This window comes from Rhinoderma darwinii, chromosome 8 (assembly GCF_050947455.1).
Source record: "Rhinoderma darwinii isolate aRhiDar2 chromosome 8, aRhiDar2.hap1, whole genome shotgun sequence".
Classification (NCBI taxonomy): Eukaryota; Metazoa; Chordata; class Amphibia; order Anura; family Rhinodermatidae; genus Rhinoderma; species Rhinoderma darwinii.
The window spans coordinates 92,929,695-92,948,105 of NC_134694.1; the positions used below are offsets into that span (position 1 = coordinate 92,929,695).

The 18,411-nt window shown below is 40.1% G+C and overlaps 1 protein-coding gene across 5 annotated transcripts in view; it reads left to right on the plus strand.

The window, feature by feature from the left end:
• The window catches only part of MCF2 (MCF.2 cell line derived transforming sequence), a 100,619-nt gene that overhangs the window by 40,377 nt on the left and 41,831 nt on the right, over positions 1-18,411 (plus strand). For 4 of the 5 annotated variants that reach the window (XM_075835894.1, XM_075835896.1, XM_075835898.1 and 1 more), the window contains exons 4-9: positions 759-849; positions 13,239-13,358; positions 14,684-14,800; positions 15,517-15,666; positions 16,509-16,633; positions 17,728-17,842. In XM_075835894.1, the coding sequence (XP_075692009.1) occupies positions 759-849; positions 13,239-13,358; positions 14,684-14,800; positions 15,517-15,666; positions 16,509-16,633; positions 17,728-17,842 (718 nt within the window). Of the gene's footprint in view, positions 1-758; positions 850-9,285; positions 9,714-13,238; positions 13,359-14,683; positions 14,801-15,516; positions 15,667-16,508; positions 16,634-17,727; positions 17,843-18,411 lie in introns of those variants that run through there. The other variant, XM_075835899.1, reaches the window with a different exon arrangement.

Sequence of the window (18,411 nt, forward strand, 5' to 3'; positions counted from 1 at the left end):
TGTGTTTTGTACTATACACAATTGCTACGCCGTCTGCATGATGCATTTTTTTTTCTGGAGTTGAGATTTTTGCGGCTTAATCGCTGCGGTTACGCCACAAAGGTTGCAACAATTGGCTTTCTGTTGCGGGTTTTGTATCCCCATTGAGTTCAATGGGGAAAACCCGCAACAGAAAATCAACAAAAACGTAGCATAAATTGACATGCTGCAGAATTAAATTCCGCATCGCAGGTCAATTTATTAACGTTTAGTCTGTTTTTCCGCAGCGTTGGCATGAGATTTACTAAATCTCATTCACTTTGCTGCTACTGTAAATGCTCCGTAATTTCAATTCCATTGCGAAAATTCCGCAGCATTTACGCTACGTGGGAACCCGGCCTAAGAATGAATAGGAATACTACTCTTTATCACCATCTTGTGAACGTAAGTGGTATTGCTATGTCTCATTTGTTATCATTATTGCAGCTTGAAGAAGGGATCACATCTGTGGCTTCCTCTGCATTGGATATCACCCAGACATTTATTAAAGGGGTTGTATAAGATTATAAAAAGGGTCTCCATTTCTTTCCTCTCTTGGGGCTGAGCTGCAATATCAGACACAGCCATCTTTTCCTTTCTCATACAACCCCTTTAAGTACCTCTATGGCCCCTAGTTACACAGTTGGCTGCAGGGGTTTAGTTGCCCTCCGAATACAGTACAAAGTAAATGTATTGTAAATTGTTATAATTGCTGGTTGTGTTTCCTTCATGTTTTCTAGTAAAGAAGAAGATGACGTTAAATTCATTGTTATATTGGACAGAAGACTGGATACATGGACGTCTGTAAAATTAACACTACAGAAATTATCAGTAAGTTGCAGCCATGATATTATCAATCATGGGTAAAAAATGTGGGGAAAACTCATCACAAATGGTCAATTATAAGCAAAATGTTTAATGCTGCAGTTATAATATCTTATATAATAGATTAGTATAATATATCTAAAGTGCTCATGCTACGCTGAAATTTCTTTAATTTGGTACCTACAAAACCTTAAATGTTTTGTAATCTCATATGAAATATCATTCTGGATGATCAAGTAAAAATGGATAAGTAGGAAGAAATACTTTTACAGGTAGAGATGCTCAGCTTTCTGTGAGATTGTGTATTATCTTAGGCTTTAGCTTTCTTTTTTTGTGTATTATCTTAGGCCTCATGCACACAAGCGTGTTTGGGATCCATATCACATGGAAGCGGAGTATGGTGTCAGTGCATTTTAATGGGGCCATACATACCACCGTGGTGGTAAACACATGCAGAGCCCACATAGCAAAAAATGCAGTTCTCTTAGAAGCATTGAATTCAGTGCTTCTAGAGGAAAAAAATTCTGTAAAATAAAACCTTATTTGATTCCGCTATACAGTTCTATTTTGCGCACCGTGTTATAGGCCACAATGCTTGTGTGCATGAGACCTTATAGAAAGTTGTTAAAAGTACAGGGTGCCATATGAAAGGAATTATATAAATCTTATACTAAAAGCACATATGCAAAGTCTTACTATTCTGTACATAATAATCAACATATATCTCACAGGACAAGTTAATGGCTAGGTGATTCCTACACAGGGATAGACACACTCTGAATATTGAAAAAAGAGTAACAAAATAGAAACTCCAACATATCATATATTGAAACTGAGAAACAGGAGTCAGACATTAATTATCATATAAATGTAGAAAATTATCAACTTTATTGAAATAATTTAAACAATGAGGGGATATAAAATATACAGAGGATCCAAAACAGGATTTAACTGTATATTTAAGGCATACATACAGAGGGAAAGACGTGTGATATTAATAATATGGGAACGGAAATGCCCTAAGTGTGCACTCGGAAAAACAGTGCATGCTGCATAACAATGCTTTAGCAAAGTAGTTACCATGTGAGTACACAGAGGGTAAAGAGTAAGCACATAGCCGAAATATAGTCACAGACAAAATGGTAATATCATTTGAAAAATAGTCAGAAGTAACTGAACTAGTAGACAGATCTAAATGAGTGCCCAAATAGCCGCGAGTATAGAGTCCCATACAGAGATAATTTATGGCATGGCTTGCCCATAAACATGAGGTGTGTGACTACCACAAATCGTAATATTAATTTATATCAGTATCATTTATATGTAGCGTTCTTATTAGATGACTTTATGTATGGTGCTATTATTTGGTCACTCTATGTTTGTGTTATTTGAACACTGTACGGTGGTGTTTACTTAGGTATTATTTAGTACTGATACTTAAACACTGTATATTATTTTTGCATTGTGTGGTGGTGGTGGTGGTACTGTATAGCATTGTTATTTAGACACTTGAATGTAAGAGTAATCTCGCCATCGTATGGCACTGTAATTTGGGCACCCTACTTTCTAGCATTTATATGTAAGAAATTGTTTGGTATTGTTATTTGTACACTGTATCACAATATCGCATATGGGAAGGGTTGCCAACAGAAGGTACTGCACATATTTTTTATTTTTTTTTGCATACTGTGGTATTGAAAAGCATAGACACTGTAATTATCAGTAAATTTGAGACAAATGTATACTGTCAAATTGTATGCCAAAAGGACACTCTTTTGGCATGCGCTGGCTTATTGATGTTTATGGGAATTTAGATGTATATGTTGTGATATTTTCCTGCCATGTGTGTCATTCAATGTGTACCTAGCCTTACTCATACTAAGGGCCCTATTAGGCTGGGTTCACACGTGGCGGAATTTCACTTAAATTCCGCTGCGGATACTCCGCAGCGTTAATCCGCAGCGGAGCCGTTTGTCCATTGACTTTCACTTTAATTTACCAGTGTTCGTTTAGACGATGCGTACAATTCCGCTGCGGAGCATAGGCTGCGGAGCGGAATTTGGTGTCCGCAGCATGCTCTGTCTGTTGCGGAGCAGTGGCGGACTCATGGCGGAATTTCTCCATTGACTTCAATGGAGATTCTAATTTCCGCAATGAAGTCCGCAGCTGTCATGCACATGTTATGTGTGCTGTGGATGCGTCTTGCTTTTTTAACTTGACATTTCTTCATTCTGGCTGGACCTATGTATTTCTAGGTCTACAGCCAGACTGAGGAAGTCAATGGGGCTCCCGTAATGACGGGAGCGTTGCTAGGAGACGTCTGTAAATAGTCACTGTCCAGGGTGCTGAAAGAGTTAAGCGATCAGCAGTAACTGTTTCTGCACCCGGGACAGTGACTACCGATCCCAATATACAGCAACCTGTCAAAAAAATAGAAGTTCATACTTACCGAGAACTCCCTGCTTCTGTCTCCAGTCCGGCCTCCCAGGATGACGTTTCAGGCTAAGTGACGGCTGCAGCCAATCACAGGCCAAGCACAGGCTGCAGCGGTCACATGGACTGGCGCGTCATCCAGGGAGGTCGGGCTGGATGCCGAAAGAGGGACGCGTCACCAAGACAACGGCCGGTAAGTATGAAATTCGTTTACTTTCACTAGGGAAAGTGCTGTCCCTTCTCTCTATCCTGCACTGATAGGGAGAAGGGAAGTACTTTTCCCGCAGTCCGCAGCAGCTAGTCCGCATCAATGTACTGCACATTTTGTGCAGATCCGCAGCAGAATCTGCAACGCAGATTCTGTGCGGCATTGATGCGGACAGTTGCGGAGGAAATCCGCCACGTGTGGTCATGCCCTTACACAAGCCAATTATCAGGCAAACAAGGGAGACACGCTGCCGACATGATAGAAATGTATGGGGAGGAGCAATGAGGGTAACGATCATTCATTCCCATACATAGCTCCTTGTGACAGGAGCAAATGAGCGCCGATCAACAAACTGTCTCTTTGATCGGCGCTCGTTTACACAGCCCTCATTGGGCCATGTATTAGGACCTCAACTGATGTATTTGGGACAAATCATTTAAGAAATATCTTGAAATGGGGAGCGCCGTGATCAAATCCAGTGTGTGGCTTAATGGCTTGAGGCTATATTCACATGGCACAGGTTTGCCGTTGGAAAATTCAGCTGTGGAGTTTCTAGATGCTAATCTGTGGCAGAATCCGTGGCAGTAATGAGCATGCTGTGGATTTTAAAATCTGCAGCGCATTTATTATTCTGCGTTGATATTTTCTGCATAAAAAATACCCCATTCACCTGAATTGCCAGCGGAATGTTAGTGGATTCTGTCAGGATTAACAATCGGAAATCACACCTAAATCCTGACAGAATCCTGAACGTGTGAATATGGCCTAAACAGGGTTGAGTCTCTTCTTTATGAAGAACATCGTTATCACGGTAGAACCTTCTATATTTACACTGACAGGCAATAGTGCTGTGGAATACTACGTTTTTCAAAGTCTTATACCAGCGATTAAACAATCACAGCTTCTTGTACCATAGTTTAACAACAATGAAAAAAGTTGAATAAAGTTTAATGATAAAAAGTCTCCCTTTAAAAAATTAAATACATAATTTTTTTTTCTTTAAACATGTTTTCTTGCAAAATTACAAAAGAATTAAACATCTATACATATTTAATATCACCATAATCGTAACAACCAATAAAATAAAGATAACCTGTTTTTTAACCTCTTGGAGACACAGACAATTTTCGTTTTTCAGTTTTTTTCCATCGTTGCATTCCAGGAGGCATAACTGTTTTATTTTTCGGTCGAAACTATTTATTAAAAAAAATATTGTTTTGTGTCGCCATATTCTGAGACCCATAACTTTTTTTATTTTTCTGCAAATGGAGCAGTGTGAGGGCTTGTTTTTGCAGGCAAGTTGTTTTTAATAATTACTATTTTTTAATAATTAATATATTTAACTTAATAAATAAAGTTAATAATTTGGGGTTATTTAAATTTTTATTTTATCTATTTTTTATTATTTTAAAAATGCAATTCACTGCAATACTTATTGTAGCGCACTAATGGGAGACCTGGAGGCCAATTCACCCAATTGGCACTCTGCAATTTTGTTGCGTTGGGCGATGAAGGGACAGAGGGAGCCCCTTCCCTCTGTTTAACTGCTCAGATGCCATGGTCGCTATCAACTGCGGCATCTGAAGGGTTAATTGGCCGGGTTTCGAGTTCTCTAAACCTGACTGTTGCAGGCGGGTGTCAGCTTTTGAATGCGGGATCATGCAATAGCGCGTCCTCAGGTCATGAGCTTATGAAATCTCGATGTAGCAGACGTCTAATGTAACTGTACGTTGGATGTCACCAAGGGGTTAAACCACATGGTAAACAGCATAAAAACAATCTAAAAATACAAAGGTGGCAATGCTGTTTTATTTCTATTCTCCGAATAATAAAAGTTAATCTATAAAATATATGTATCCCAAAATGATGCCATTGAAAAATACAACTCGTTCCACAAAAAACAAGTCATCATGCAGCTACATTGATGGAAAAATAAAGAAGTTATGGCTCTTAGAATGTGATGATGAAACAGCAAAAAAAAAATTCTGAAGCCCCTAAGGCCCATAGGCCGGTCCTTAAGGGGTTAATTGACTAAATGAAGATCTGGTCCAAGCCCACATAATACCACCATATAGTGGCAAGAAAATGCTGCCATATACAGCCCACACAATACAACCCTATAGTGCAACCCAATAGCATGCAGTATCCAAAATATACTTTCTTAGAGAGCCCACATAATACTGCCATATACTGTAGTTCCCACATAATACTACATAATAATACCACCATACACTGCTGAATAATATTGGGTGATTTTAGTGTGCTCCTGGGGTTCCCATCTCTGTTGGAATCCATTAGAAAAAACTGCACGTTCCTCAATATGGGATTAGGGTAGGGCCCCATAGACTGCTATAGGTGCTATATTACAGCGACATACACCCGTTTCGGTAATTTTATGCCTTAGTTAGATACCAGAGTTATTTCTCTCATGTCAGGACATGTGCACATGGAAGGTTTGGTCACATTGCTAATAACCTTGAACTGTGACAGAGAAATGATTGAATTACGTTTTCCAGCCGCTGCATATTTACGCTGTATTATAATGTGACCCTTATGTTTCTCTAAGGCCTTATTCACACAAACGCGTTTTACGTCCGTGCTACGTGCGTGGAAATCACGCGCGTCGCACGGACTTATGTAAGTCAATGTGGCCGTTCTGACAGGTCATGATTTTCACGCAGCATATGTCCACTGCGTAAAACTCACGACGTGTCCTATACTTGCCCGTGTTTCGCGCAGCACGCAACCATTGAAGTCAATGGGTGCGTGCAAATCGCGCTCGGCGCACGGAAGCACTTCCGTGTGCCGCGCGTGATTCGCGCTACAGTAGTAAAATAAATGAATGAAAACAGAAAAGCACCTCCTGCTTTTAGGGTATGCGCACACACACTAATTACGTCCGTAATTGACGGACGTATTTCGGCCGCAAGTCCCGGACCGAACACAGTGCAGGGAGCCGGGCTCCTAGCATCATACTTATGTACGATGCTAGGAGTCCCTGCCTCGCTGCAGGACAACTGTCCCGTACTGAAAACATGATTACAGTACGGGACAGTTGTCCTGCAGCGAGGCAGGGACTCCTAGCATCGTACATAAGTATGATGCTAGGAGCCCGACTCCCTGCACTGTGTTCGGTCCGGGACTTGCGGCCAAAATACGTCCGTCAATTACGGACGTAATTAGTGTGTGTGCACATACCCTTATTTTCGTAAACATAAAAACAGAGTGTCTTAATGATGCTGGCTACGCGAAAATCACGCAGCCACGCACCATATACAGATGCCACACGGACCTTTTGCGCGCGCAAAACGCAGGGTTTTTTGTGTGAGCAAAACGGACACGTTCGTGTGAATAAGGCCTATTTTAGGGCGTAAACGGCTCAAAATACGGCTTAAAAAAAACGGTACCTGAACACCTACAACCATCTGCCCATTGAAATCAATGGGAAAAACAGCGTTATGTTCAGATGGGGAGTTTTTTTACACCGCCATTTAAAATAAGGCTGGGTTCACACAACCTATTTTCAGACATAAACGAGGCGTATTATGCCTCGTTTTACGTCTGAAAATACGGCTCCAATACGTCGGCAAACATCTGCCCATTCATTTGAATGGGTTTGCCGACGTACTGTGCAGACGACTTCTCATTTACGCGTCTGTCAAACGACGATGCGTAAAATGACTGCCTCGGCAAAGAAGTGCAGGACACTTCTTTGCAACGTAATTTGAGCCGTTCTTGATTGAAGTCAATGAAGAGCAGCTCAAGATTTACGAGCGTCAAAGACGCCTCGCATAATGCGAGGACGAGCTTTTACGTCTGAAACGAGGCAGCTGTTTTCTCCTGAAAACAGTCTGTCTTTTCAGACGTAAAAGGCACTTCTCGTGTGCACATACGCTAACAGTGCGTAAAAAAACACCCTGTAAGGGTATGTTCACACTACAGCGTCCGTAACGGCCGAAATTACGGGGCTGTTTTCAGGAGAAAACAGCCCCGTCATTTCAGCCATAACGGCATGTGCAGGCGCTTGAACGCCAGCGTCCATTACGGACGTAATTGGCGCTGCTTTTCATTGGAGTCAATGAATAACGGCTCCAATTACGTCCCAAGAAGTGACATGACACTTCTTTGTCGTGGGCGTCTTTTTTACGCCCCGCCTTCTGACAACGGGGCGTAAAAAAAATGACCGTCTGAACAGAACATCGTAAGACCCATTCAAATGAATGGGCAGATGTTTGCCGACACTATTGAGGCGCATTTTCGGACGTAATTCGGGGCTAAAACGCCCGAATTACGTCCGTAAATAGTGTGGGTGAACATACCCTAAAAAGGAGCAAGTCATTCTTGAGCTGTTTTTGGAGCTGTTTTTCATTGTGTCAATAGAAAAACAGCTGCAAAACGTCTAGAAAAAACCGCCTCAAAAAACGTTTTCAGCTTCACAAACAACTGAAAATCATAGGCTGTTTTCTCTGAAAACTGCTCCGTAATTTTCTGCCGTTTTCACATGTGCATGTGAACGTAGTACCCTAAGGGTATGTTCACACACAAAACAAAAAACGGCTGTAAAATACGGAGCTGTTTTCAAGGGAAAACAGCCTCTGATTTTCAGCCGTTTTTCAAACCACAAACGTTTTTTGAGGCGTTTTTTACAGACGTTTTTGGAGCCGTTTTTCTATTGACCCAATGAAAAACGGCTCCAAAAACGGCTCAGGAAGTGACATGCACTTCTTTTTACGGGGCGTTTTTTTACATGCTGTTTTCTCAAATGGCCGCGTAAAAAATTGCCCTGTCGAAACGAAACGCCATTTTTCACATTGAAATCAATGGGCAGACGTTTGGAGGTGTTCAGCTTCAGTTTTTTCAGCCATTTTTCGACGGCATTTACGGCACGAAAAATGGCTGAAAATCAGCCGTGTGAACATACCCTTAGGGATAACTAATCCTATTTCTAGTTTTGTCTGAGCTGCTTCTTTTGTGTCTATGTGTAGTTGTTTATATGTAAGCGCAGTGTTCATATATAAGTTATATACTAATTTGAAAGAAACTAATGTGAAGAAACCCATATAATGAAAGGTGTGTACTTAACAAAAGAACTTAAAGAACAACCCCCACCCAAAATCAAACAAATCTCCTGTAAATATAAGTCAAGTTCTCCTCTCAAATTGGTAAAACATTATATTCAACATTTCTGTTACTGCAAAAATGTGATGGCAACCAATGAAGTGATCATTACAACTCCCAAAGTGGTTGTCACCCTGCAGACCTAGAGTCCTGGAGGAAAATCTGGCGAGGTATGAAGCAGCATAGAAAAGGGGGATGCATCACTGTATGAGGTAGACTTGCCATTCAGGAGTCTGGAAAAGCTGGATGATTACTCTTGTGGGAGTTGTAAATGTGGCCAAGTAGGTTGTCACTCATGTTTATACATTTTTTTTTAAATAAAAAATAAATAAATGGTTGCTCACTATAGTCCATAACACGGTGCATACACTTTAAAGAATATTTACAGATGGAGGTAACTTTAGTGCAACTCCTACAGCCCAACACATTTTAAATATTACAGTATCTCACATCTGATCCCCTTTAACCTATTGGAATAAAAGTGTGATCCACTTGGTAAGGCCGTCTTCACACAGTGCAGTTTAACGTGTGTATTAGTAGCCAAAACTGAAGCTTCCGATACTTCTCATCCCTTTTAATGATCCACTCCTGGTTTTGGCAAAAAACTGCAAAAGACACCTCTGCTTGCTGTAATTTATTCTTCACGCTCCGTATTTGGCACTGCAGAGTCCTAGTCAGACGTATCGCCTGTGTGTCCCCCATCTGGCAGCTTAGAGGTTAACTCCTCACCCCGTCACATGGATGCAGGAGACAGGTGTGCTGGCGTGTCTGGGCTGTGTGCGCACTAGATGTTCTGTATAGCTATGAGAGCCAGTAAATGAATGTCTGCTGGAGATGATCATGAACGCTGGCGAATCATTGCAGGGCTCGGAGCAGTTTTGTAGTACAGTAGTTCCGTCTTTTTCGCAGTGCTGTGGTAATGGAAACGGCTGCAGCAGCAGCACTGCCTCGGCTCATCCGCACCGGTCACTTAGCAATCTCTAAACACTCACCAGCAGCCAGATCATATATCAGCAATGCAGCCCTGACAATAGCACGCGGAGAATAATTATCGGAAGACATGGCCGAAGGAAACCCCCCAAGAGGAATGATGAGGTTCCGAAGGAATGCGGTAAGGGCTCTGACTGCAGTCTGTGCAGCACATCCCAAGTTCAGAGGCTTCAGTACTGCAGCAAGGAGCAGATTCTGAGCCCTGGAACAAACTGCTGATGTTCACATCACATACATAATGCAGATACATAGCCAAGTTTCTTGTGTCATTACACATCCAGAGCACTGGCTCCTGATCATGTGTAGTCACCACTGGCTGCAATACAGAAGCGTCACTGTCCTGCGGCTCCGGTCCAGTTCTATTTATACTTGGCCTATTTTTGGGATCATGTGTTTCCAAGTATAAATTCTGACTTATTATTTCATGGGGAAAAATAGTTTTGTTACCTTAGGTAGTTATTCATGTAATTGGATGGTTATTTATATAGCATTAAACAAAATGTATTCTTTACCTAAGTAGTAAATGCTATATAGATGTAGCAGAGCTGGGTTTGTCAGATGTAGTTGCGCTCAGTTTCTCTTTTGTTACAACTCATTAATGATATCACAATGTATTATGTTTCGGTTTTACACCGAACTAAAGTTTTACACAGAGGACACAGGCCCAAAAAATGAAATGACAAATTCTGCTATACAGTATCTGAATATTACTTTAGTGTTGGAAGAACCAGATGTCTATCCTAAAGAGCTTACAATCAAACTGAAGTTGTAGAATGTTCCTGAGACTAATAATATTTGTTGCAGCTTTTAATCTGTTTCAAATGGCAGCATGTGCTGGGACTTGTAGTTCTTCAGCAGGTATGACGACAGAATTATCATAAATTAAGGCACCGTTAAAAGTGTGAGGAGGAGTCGATCTCGACCACTATCTTTTATGTAGCTTTTACATTTAAACACCTCTACAACTCGTATTTTTTTTGCATCCCATGCATCTAAAATACAAAGTACAGAAACTTTGTAAAGCAGGAATAGCAGCAGTCCTGATGAAAAAGATCTTAGCGTTTTGTGTACACAGCTCCTGTGCTGACTTATGTGTTTCCACTGTTTGTAGTCTGATCCTGCAGTCATACTTTCTTCCATCTGCTCCCCTCTTCTTGCTAACTTCCATTTAGTAGTTTAGAAAGAAGTACATAGGGTTTGTTTGTATTCTGTAACCATGGAGACACATAGGTCTGCATAGGAGCTGTAGACGGTAGGAGGTATTTAAACCTCAAATTCGTTTTTTTTGATGCAGTGGAGCCATAAAAAAAAATGTGCAAGGGTGTCCAAATCCTTTAAGCATTGAATTAGTAGAATTTGGTGGTTGGAAAGCATTGCTGGGAATTGTAGTTTCACAGCAGCTAGTTACATAACATATAGTAATAGATCGTACCTTGACATACTAGGGCTGTAAAGTGTTAGGTGGAGGGTCATACTCCTTGGCATTTATAATTGATGGTAATTCCCTGTTGTCCTAACACATGATCAGCCTGACAGATTGATTCCTATCATACTCGCTGTCCATGGTGCTGAAATGACATATGACTGTACTCTGTGTGCTGTACATGACTGACTGCTCTACAATAATCTTCAGACAAGGTCATTCATTACACTCTAGGAGATCTTTATCATTTCTGATGATCTCTGTGTCCTGTAAACCTGGTTACCAGATCTTAAAAGACTTCACATGGCACCTTGATTGAATATTAGATTCTAGAAGGACCTTAAAGTCTTTAAATTCCGTATAACATTGTGACGTATGAACTCCTAATATCTGCTATCTCACGTCTCTGTCCCTCTATCTGCAGCACACAGTAAATACGTGTCATTTGGTCGCAATAGAAATATATTTACCACTGGGATTATTATATATGATGTCAGAGATGATAATACATATAGGCCTATTGTAATGTATAGAGGTGTTAAATCCAGGTACATAAGAGAAAAAATATCTTCGAAATCTAATAAAAAGGGGAGAAAACATATAATTAAATATAAATGGTATATAAATTAATGTTACATATTGCACTCTTAGTACTTGACACTCTTCTGTCTGCACTATGTCTGGCAGCGCGGCCAATCAGAGAAGAGGGCACCATATTTAAATCTGCTGATAGCCTCTGTTTTGTGCCAGTTATAGTAGTTTTACATTGTAACTCACTGATATTCTGCTCGTCTCTGGTCATCATTTAGTTATTTTTTGACTACTCTATTTTTTTTGTGACCCGGCTGTAACTCATCTGGAACGCTGACCTTCTCCCTTTTCTGACCTCAGCTAGTTTGACTTTGTTCATTAGTTTGTGCCCCTTTGTACTAATTTATTCTGCCTGGCTAGGTGACTTCTGTTGCTACTAGTAACCACTCATTTATTTATGTTTTTCTGCCTCAATTCTACCAAAGTTACCCCAAGATTTAGATACTGGATAACCTCCATACACTTAGGGTATGTGCACACGTAAACTGCATTTACATCTGAAATTACGGAGCTGTTTTCAGGAGAAAACAGCTCCGTAATTTCAGACGTAAATGCTCGTACTCGCATTTTGCGAGGCGTCATTGACGGCCGTAATTTAGAGCTCTTCTTCATTGAATTCAATGAAAAACGCCTCAAATTACATCAAAAGAAGTGTCCTGCACTTCTTTGACGAGGCAGTCATTTTACACGTCGTCGTTTGACAGCTGTCAAACGATGACGCGTAAATGACAGGTCGTCGGCACAGTACGTCGGCAAACCCATTCAAATGAATGGGCAGATGTTTGCCGAAGTATTGGAGACGTATTTTCAGGCGTAAATCGAGGCATAATACGCCTCGTTTACGTCTGAAAATAGGTCGTGTGAACCCAGCCTTAGGTCCTGAGGCCACAAGAGTACCAAAATAATAAAGGGGATTCCCTATCACAGAAAGTGATGGCATATTGCTAGGATTTGTTATCACTTTCTGATTGGTGGGGGTCCAACTGCTAGGATCCCCACCGATTCTGAGAATGGGCCTGTGCCTGCAGTTTTTTGCACAGCTGGAGGCTGGAAGTGCTGCTGTGCAGGAAAAAACTTTAAAGGGGCCGCATAACTAAACAAGCTCTGTGTCCCCTATAGTCTCAGCATCGCGGGGGTCCTATCAGTTGGACCCTCACTGATCAGTAAGTAATGACATATTCGAGTAATATGCGATTACATTATGAGATTAAAAAAAAATTGGAACTGAAGTTGCAAAAAAAAAAAAAGAGTATCACCGAACCAGGATTTTTACAATATTTAAGTTAAGTTCCGCCTATCACTTAAAATATGTTATTAGGGAATTTTATTAATAGAAATTCTCTAATATTTTGTTATTTGAATTTCTGGAGTGTTTTAGTAATTAGTATGGCTGCATGAAATGTCAGATTCTAGGATTTCACTGGGCTGAACAGATTGGCAGCCTGCACTATGTGATACATCATATTCGGGAATAGCCTAATGTAATGTGTAATATTCTATAATATGGGCCAAATGTAGTAGACTAGTCCTTGCGTAGCCTGAACCTCTGGGGCCCCAATGAAAATTCTGTACATACTGGGATCTTGTATCTATTTGCTTACAACCTGTATTGTGTACTCCTCTTGTGTTTAGCATTCATTTCCTGGAAATCTGCATCTAGTTTTGGTCTTAAGGCCTACAGGATTTTTTCAGCGGACCTTCACTGACATTGGATTTCGCTTCAGCCAGGAGGACTTTATACTGAAGCTTCCGGTAATATTTTACTGTATTAAAACCACACAATCATCATTTTAGGGCCTGTTCAGATCAGCATCATGCTTCCGTTCATCGGTTACGTTTGACCTTTCCGTCAGAGGAACCGATGAATGTAAAGCGAAACAGGAACCATAACTTCCGTTTGCATTACCATTGATTTCAATGGTAATGCTTCAGTTTCAGTTGGTTACCGTTTGTTTCCGCTCCGAAAAGTTTCCATTTTTTTGCAGAAAACAATAGCGTAGTCAACTACGCTATTGTTTCTGCAAAAAAAACTGAAATTTACGTAATGGAAACAAACGCAAACAAACTGCAATGGAAGCATTACCATTGAATCAATAGTAATGCAAACGGAAGTTATGGTTTCCGTATGGCTTACTTTTCATCAGTTCTTTCGATGGAAAGATCAAACGTAACCGATGAACGGAAGCATGATGCTGATGTGAACACACCCTTATAATTTGTTCATATCTACAGTAGATGCTGCTCTAGAATGCATTAAAGGGGATTTCTAAAATTTGGGTGAATTTGGGAAAATCTTTACTCTGGAAAACAAAAATCTTTCAATGTTGTCACAATCTTGAAATGGGCTGCTTCCACCACTGTGTCCTGCTACTAGGTGTGTGACTTCATCAAGGACATTATGTCAGTCCCTGACATTGTAATCAGAGGCTGGTGAAGCAATCTTCAAGACTTTTAGTATATTTGACAGATTTTTCTGAATTCAACAAAATCTTGGGAAACCCATGTAATGTGTTGCATATAGTTTTATGAGAAAGTATTCCCACCCCCTTTGTATTCTTTTATTGCATTTTTGTCGCACTGCATGGTTTCTGAGCTTAGGGTTGACCATATGTTCTCCTAAAAGAGGTAGTCTACAATTTGACTGCCCAGAAAGACAGTGCCTTTTGGCCTTGGTGCAAGAGAATTGGGCAGAGCTGCAATACCAGAGACAACCCAATTACACGGTTACTAGAAAAACATAAAAACAAACTTTTCTTTCTAATCCTGGATGACACCATTAGGCATTTTCCCTCGCAAATGGTCCTATTGAACTAGTATTATACGTATAAAAAAATTCAATTATAGATTTAAAAGAAAATCGTAAAATAATGTTGATGAGATTGACAGATTGATTGTAGAATTTACCAAGCACATCAGGTGTGTATGTACCTGATATTATAAAATCTATTTTGTCACTGTTGGTTAAATTTCCACCATATCAAAAAACTGAAAAATGCCAATATCTCTGTAATTAAATAGATCGGAAATTATTTGGTGATCTGAAATGTATGCGTTAACATACTGCTTCACTTCTTTAGGTGGTTATGCTCAGTTCTGCTTCAGATTTACTTCATTATATAGATGAAAAGCAATTGACAACAGAATTTGGAGGAACACTTGAATATCGGCACCGGGACTGGGTTGTCTTCAGAACAGTATGTTTTCATAAACTTGTATGTTTTATACACAGGCTTTCCCATCTCAGACATTTATAGCATATCCGCAGGATATGCCATAAATGTCTGATAGGTACGTGCTCGGCTGTTTCTGGAGCTTTATAAGTGAATGAAGAGAATGGCGCACATACAGTACGCTCCCACCTCTCCATTCATTCCCTGCTTGGATTTGGTGTCTGACGGGGGACCCCCATTCTCCAGACAGCTATTCCTCCAGACCTTCACATACACTGAACACTCGGTTCGGCCGAGCGTGAATGTGTTCTCAATGGGGTGAGGGGAATAGGTCGCTGCTAGACACCTCGCTTGAGAACAAAGGATCGGACATGTTAAAATTCAACATGCCAGATAATTTTTCCCCTGAACGAATGTTGGCCAAACATCTAATACATACATACAGTAGATGGTTGGCGGATTTGGCTTACGTCAGTCTTATGTGTTTGGCCACCTTAAGAAGTATTGGGCCTAACTACGGTCACACTTTCAACTTTTCATTAAATGGAGTCAGGCTTTGAAATCCTTGTACGTACTACTCAAACCTGTGATCTAGTCAGTTGGGGTTCCATAAGAGAATAGCTTTGATTCCTTTTGACAAAGCTGGAAAATAACTATTGTAAATTGACTGGACAACTATTGTAAGACCATTGTTTAACATCTCTTCCATTGTCATTTTATTTCTCTGCATCCACAACCAGGCCATTGAGGGTTTTGCCTTGACAGTGAAGGAAATTGCTCAGATGCTGCAGGCCTTTGGTACTGAATTGGCCGAGACGGAATTACCGAGCGATGTGTATTCAATTGAGCATATTCTAGCAAACCGCACTGAAAAATACTGCCAGCTGAAGGTACGTCTAATTGGATTTTATAAAGACAGATTGCTGCAAGACTTAAATAAGCAACCCTTTTACTTTTACCACATATGCAGGGCTAGGAAAATGTAATAGCTAAGAATCAACCACCCGTAACCTCTATTACTTCGCTTCTAGCATTTTTACTTGGTGACCATGGTTAACCTTGCACCCATAGATACAGTGAATCCATGATAATTTGCCATGTTGTGGACCACCAAATATGATACAATTTTTTGCTGTGTTTTTTAAAAAATAATATCCAACATATCTCCAGCCACTACAGACTTGTTTTGTTGCATCCTGCTACCCTTGCACTTTAAACTATGCGGGGGCAAACTGTGTGATCCAGGCCCTCAGGGTCACCCATGGGCCGAGGCTGCATGCCTGTGCACGTGTACAAAGAAGAGCCCCAGCATATACACAGCTGTTAAGCTTTGACCCATAGCTTATGTAGTAATGTGACTGTGTAGCAAGTGACATCTATGGATGAAGTTTACCCCGGGCCACCCTGTTTGACTTTGCCCATGGGTATTATAAAGCATTGCTGGTAACTACTATGGGGATGGACATTATATTTGTAAGTGGCTAAGTGTGGCTTATATAGTGTTGGGCCAGCTTGTACTAAACATTGATGCTTAAACATCTACATGTAACGTTAGATACAGAATGAGAGGGCCTGCTGTTCTTTATGAACTATTTAAATGACAAAATGTCTTCTATTTCTACATAATTCAACTTATTTTTGGTTGAGTGTGACATTTTTCTTCCATAAAGCAGATTTCTTTAGTATTTCCTTGTAACACAGAGTACAATAAATGTGCGTCTTCTACTTGCAGAAAGACATTACCTCAGTAACAATAGAAGGGGGCTTACTGCTGAATAGTTTTGAAAGACCAAGCACAAGTTTAGTAACGGAAGAGCAAACCTGTGAAAAAAATGGAGATTGGGAAACTGTGAACAGGTATAATACATACCACATATTGTAGTAACACGTCTGTGTCTTCATTGGAGCAATATACGTGGGCATATCTGTATTTGACATGTAAATCATAACCATCCAGGACCACGTTTTCCCCGTTGAAATCTGTGAAGACTGAAAGATATGGACTCCTTTCTTATGTCCTCTGTGCATATTTATATTTGGCTAAAATATAAAAAAAAAAGTCCATGTAGGCAAACACTTATATGACAAAAAAAATGACAAATTTAGAGAAGAAAAATCAATATGGATGTAAACTAAGATAAAATATATCAATATCTATAAATCTTGCTTTTAAGTATATTCACATGCAACAGATTTGCAGACATTTTTGATCATTTTTGCAACAAATGTGCTGCGTGTGAATACTCCCTTAAAGTATGCCATACCATTTTGTTTTTTTATTTATTTTTTAATTAAAAAGATTGTTCAGGTTCGGGGGTGTTTTTTATACTGATGACCTATCCACGGTATAGGTCATCAGTATATGATCGGTGTGGGTCCAACACCCTGACCCTGCAGTGGTCGGTGCCAGAAGCAGAAGGCTCTGTACACTGTATAGCGGCTGTGCTGCAGTACTGCAGCTCTGCTCACGTTCAAGTGAATAGGATCAGGGCTGCAGTATCCCAGCACGGCCGCTATACTGTGACAAGCGCCATCTGCTTTCGGCACCGACCACTGCATAGCTTCCTGTGGATAGGTCATCGGTATAAAAAACAGCCTGAACAACCTCTTTGAACGTTGGTGCTTACAGCATACTGGTTGTACATTATAGTCAATAATAAAATAGTATGCAGTAAGCTTCTGAGCTCCCTCTAGCGGTGGCTGCAGGTAGCCAGAATATTATTATTATTCTGTCTATGCAGAGGGTTTGGAGCGTTGTATCAGAAAAACGAAACTCCCACTACTATGAAAATATATTAAGAAATTAATCGGCACAGAATTTTGCCTCTTAAAACAAAATTATGTTAAAAAGTGTTTTGACGAAGAGATTGCCGTTCTTGGAACCGTCTTGTAGAATTACCCTGTATGTTGCTCCATGTTCTATAAATTAGTGACGCATCCTTGTTTTGAAGGTTGCTGGCACAGTTACATGAAATGGAAAACGCTTTTGATGGTTTTTGGGAGAAACACCAGCTAAAAATCGAGCAATACTTAGAACTGCTCAAATTTGAACAGCATTTCCAAGAGGTATAGTAAAAATGTACAACACATCAAATTATCCAACATTATAACCAACTGTATATACACATTGTAATAAAGTTTTACTGTAACCCTACATTAAGAAACAAGCCATTCTAGCAGTCCAGTGCTTCCCAAGTAACATTTTGTGAGCCCCCTCAGTCCACTAACTTCCCACTGTAACCCATGGCACAAAATATACAATTAAAATGAATATTATTCTATTCCATTTTGTCTTGTATTTTGCTTACATTTTGGAGCAGAGCTATACAAATAAACATTGAAATATGATTTTTTTTTTAAAAATAAAGAATGATTCAACAGAGATGAGCATTTGGTTGGGGATGTTTCTGCGCAGGGCCACATTGACCCACATTTACTAATGCTATCTAATAGTTAGACAGCGTAAACTTAGACCACGTAGTCACAAAATGCGCCAAATTTATCAAAGTGGTGCATGCGGTATAATAATTCTGGCACATTTTGCGTTAGCTGTTCCTTATACCATCTTTGATTTAGCTTATTTTGTGCCAGAATTTTGTGACAGTTTTTGGCGCATTTTAAACCACAAAATTAAA